This window comes from Pinus tabuliformis, chromosome 5_1 (assembly GCF_031772625.1).
Source record: "Pinus tabuliformis cultivar Carrire ecotype Pingquan chromosome 5_1, CPIR1, whole genome shotgun sequence".
NCBI classification, from domain to species: domain Eukaryota; kingdom Viridiplantae; phylum Streptophyta; class Pinopsida; order Pinales; family Pinaceae; genus Pinus; species Pinus tabuliformis.
Window position 1 is genome coordinate 294,039,730 of NC_142305.1, and position 3,129 is coordinate 294,042,858.

The following is a 3,129-nucleotide window of genomic DNA, read 5'->3' on the forward strand; positions in this document are numbered from 1 at the left end:
TTATTATTTAAAATGTGTTTTTAAATATATAAATAAAATTATTTCTATTTTTTTAAACATACTCAAATTTTACATATTAGACCATTCAAACTCTTCTTATTAAACAACTCAAACTATAATTCTTAATTTCCACTATTTTACATATTAAACTTTTCAAACTCTACCTATTAAACAACTCAAACTATAATTTTTAATTCCCACATTCAACACGGGACCTCTGGTTACCTGTGTCAAGAATTTCCCTCGGAGCCGAGGAGTTGTGCTGGGGCTTCTGAAAGGATTTGTGGGTTTGAGTGGAGCAATTTTCACTCAGATTTACTATGCAATTTATGGGAATAGTGCCAGTGGATCGGCTGGTCTGATTCTTCTTCTTGGCTACTTACCTAGTGCTGTTTTTCTGATTGTAATGTTGATAGTTCGTCCTACAAAAGAGACGACGGAAAGAAATGAGCTGAAGCGATTCTACCACTTTCTCTACATAGCTCTAGGATTAACTGGGTTTCTTATGCTTCTCATCGTAGTGGAGAATACGATGAAGAATTTACCTAAGGCAGGCTACAGAATTGTTGTTGCAATTATCGTGGTTTTCCTTTCGCTTCCTCTTGTAGTGATTGTTAAGGCAGAGATGGACAAAAAGAAGCAGCAACAGATTTCCACCGAGACCTCCGTCTCAACCATAGTAGATCATGCCGAAATCACTTTGCTTACAATAGAAAATGAAGAGATGAATGATCCTCAACATTGCTCAGAGATCAAGGAAAATCGATGACCGGCACAGAGTATATTGCTAATAATAGCGATGAAATGAGAGCGAGAGCTTCTATTGTATCCCGTATAGTGAAATTCTTGAAAAGCCCCAAAAGAGGAGACGACTTCACAATTCCTCAAGCTTTAGTAAGTCTCGATATGCTCATTCTGTTTTTAGCCAGTATTTGTGGGATTGGATCAACTGTGACCGCCATTGATAATATGGGACAGATTGGAAACTCTCTTGGTTACACCCACCAGACTATAACCACCTTTGTTGCTCTTATTAGCATATGGAATTTTCTAGGCCGCGTTCTTGCTGGTTTTGTATCGGAAATTCTTCTCCAGAAGTATAAATTTCCCAGGCCGCTGATGTTGACCATAATTTTGCTTATTGCTTGCATTGGACATATTTTCATAGCTTTTGCACTTCCGGGTTCACTGTACATAGCGTCCATTATAAATGGACTGTGTTTGGGAGCTCAGTGGCCTCTAAATAATGCAGTCATCTCAGAGATATTTGGTCTCAAGTATTATGCCAATCTTTATAATTTTGGAGCGGTTGCGAGCCCCTTGGGAGTTTATCTTCTGTCTGTCAGAGGTGTGGGGCACATGTATGACCAAGAGGCAAGAAAGCAGTGTACTGCTCTTGGGACTTGTTCGTCTCAGAGCGCGCTTACTTGCACTGGGCATAAATGTTTTCAGCTTTCGTTTATCATTATGACAACCGTGACCCTTTTTGGAGCCATGATTTCTTGAGTTTGGAGCAACAAACTCTAGGTATTATTAATTCTTCACAGCCAATGGAAAGAGAGATGTATATTGGTTCCAGAAGATCTCGTGCACAACGTGAAGCCATGGAAGACCTTTATAGGGGTTCAGTACATGATATTAAGGAGGGTTGCATGATTGCAGTGCTAGCAGATGGAGATCCCAAAGGCTATCCATTTTGGGTTGCTAAAGTTATAAAGGTATTTTCAGAAAATGAGGATGTTAAAAGTGTTGAAGTACATTGGTATGCCACAAATACACACCCATTCAATGGTGTGTATAAGCCAGAGATGGCAGTTGACAAAAAAAATGGTGGAGAAAGAAAAAGAAAGGGTACAAATATAAATCGCCGCAGCACAGACATATTACAATTGGAGGATGTTGACATACTTGTTTATGACTTCAATTTAACAAAGAGAGTAACTCTTCGCTTCAAGACGATAGAGATTCTGAAAATGTTGTTACCAGAAGGAATAGTGTTGACATGGGAGTCTGCTGAAACCAGTCGTAGATCTAGAAGGCTTTTGAAACCTGGAATGTTGGGCATGCATGTGGACTTAGATGGGGCACTAGTTGATGAAAGAGAAGAATATGGAACATCTTCGTCATCATCGAGTCACTCATCTGAAGATGTGAATTGTGATGTTGTACAAGAAAATATGAATGATTTTGAATAATTGTTTAAGACAGATTATATAACTGATGTATGCATCATATCTTCAAATAAAATTAATGTTTTCCATATGTTGTTAAATGAGAAGTTATGAAGCATTTTTATGTTGTTGGATTATGTCTTAAGTATGATAAATTTTATTGTTTAAATATCTACAATGCAATATCAAATTAGAGATATAATGTCTGTTTTATTCAGTATACAAATAAAGACTTTTGATTTCATTGAGTGATATACTTTGTTCATAATGTCATGGTTTTTTAATTTTATAGTTGAAAAAATTTCAATTTTTTTTGTATCTAGCATGGTGTGGTTGAAAACATGTTAAATTTATACATAGGAAAGAAAAATGATATTCTACTAGAAACATTAATGTGTTTTTTCCTTAAAAATTAACTTTGTTTGAGACATAAAAAATTGTTTTTATTAGCATTTTTTAAAAAGTTTGAAAATTGACCCTAAAAAAAAAACGTTATTCCAGTAGCATCACTTTCGTTTTGAAGCTATATTTTGCACGAAAATTTCGTAGTCACCACCATTTTTAAAACACGTTCAAAATTGGCACCTAAAAAAAAAAACATCGTTCCAGTATACACACTTTTCGTTTTTAGCACTGTTTTTGATGTTTTTTTGGGGTTTTTGGTCCAGAGTTCCCGTTTTGAGTTTATAGTTCCCGTTTCAAAGTTTACATTGTTGAAAGGATTATCACATCGGAATCCTGGCATGTTTATGAAGGTGAGGTGAAAGTGGCTACCCGAACACAGGTGCCATTAATTTTAGCATGGACTATTACTGTGCACAAGTGCCAAGGGATGACATTGGAGAGGTTGGAGACAAATCTTCAGGCATTTGATTATGGCATGGGATATGTAGCCCTTTCCCGCGTGAAGAGTTTAGATGGGCTGAGGTTTACAAGATTTAAACCATCTAAGATCAAA

At 36.3% G+C, this 3,129-nt stretch overlaps 1 protein-coding gene across 1 annotated transcript; it reads left to right on the plus strand.

Annotated features, from left to right (window-relative positions):
- The first annotated feature begins 765 nt into the window (after positions 1–765).
- LOC149164505 (protein NUCLEAR FUSION DEFECTIVE 4-like) lies at positions 766–1,506 on the plus strand. Its single transcript, XM_089429502.1, has one exon. The coding sequence runs from the start codon at positions 766–768 to the stop codon at positions 1,504–1,506; it is 741 nt and encodes a 246-aa protein (XP_089285628.1).
- The last annotated feature ends 1,623 nt before the right edge of the window (positions 1,507–3,129 follow it).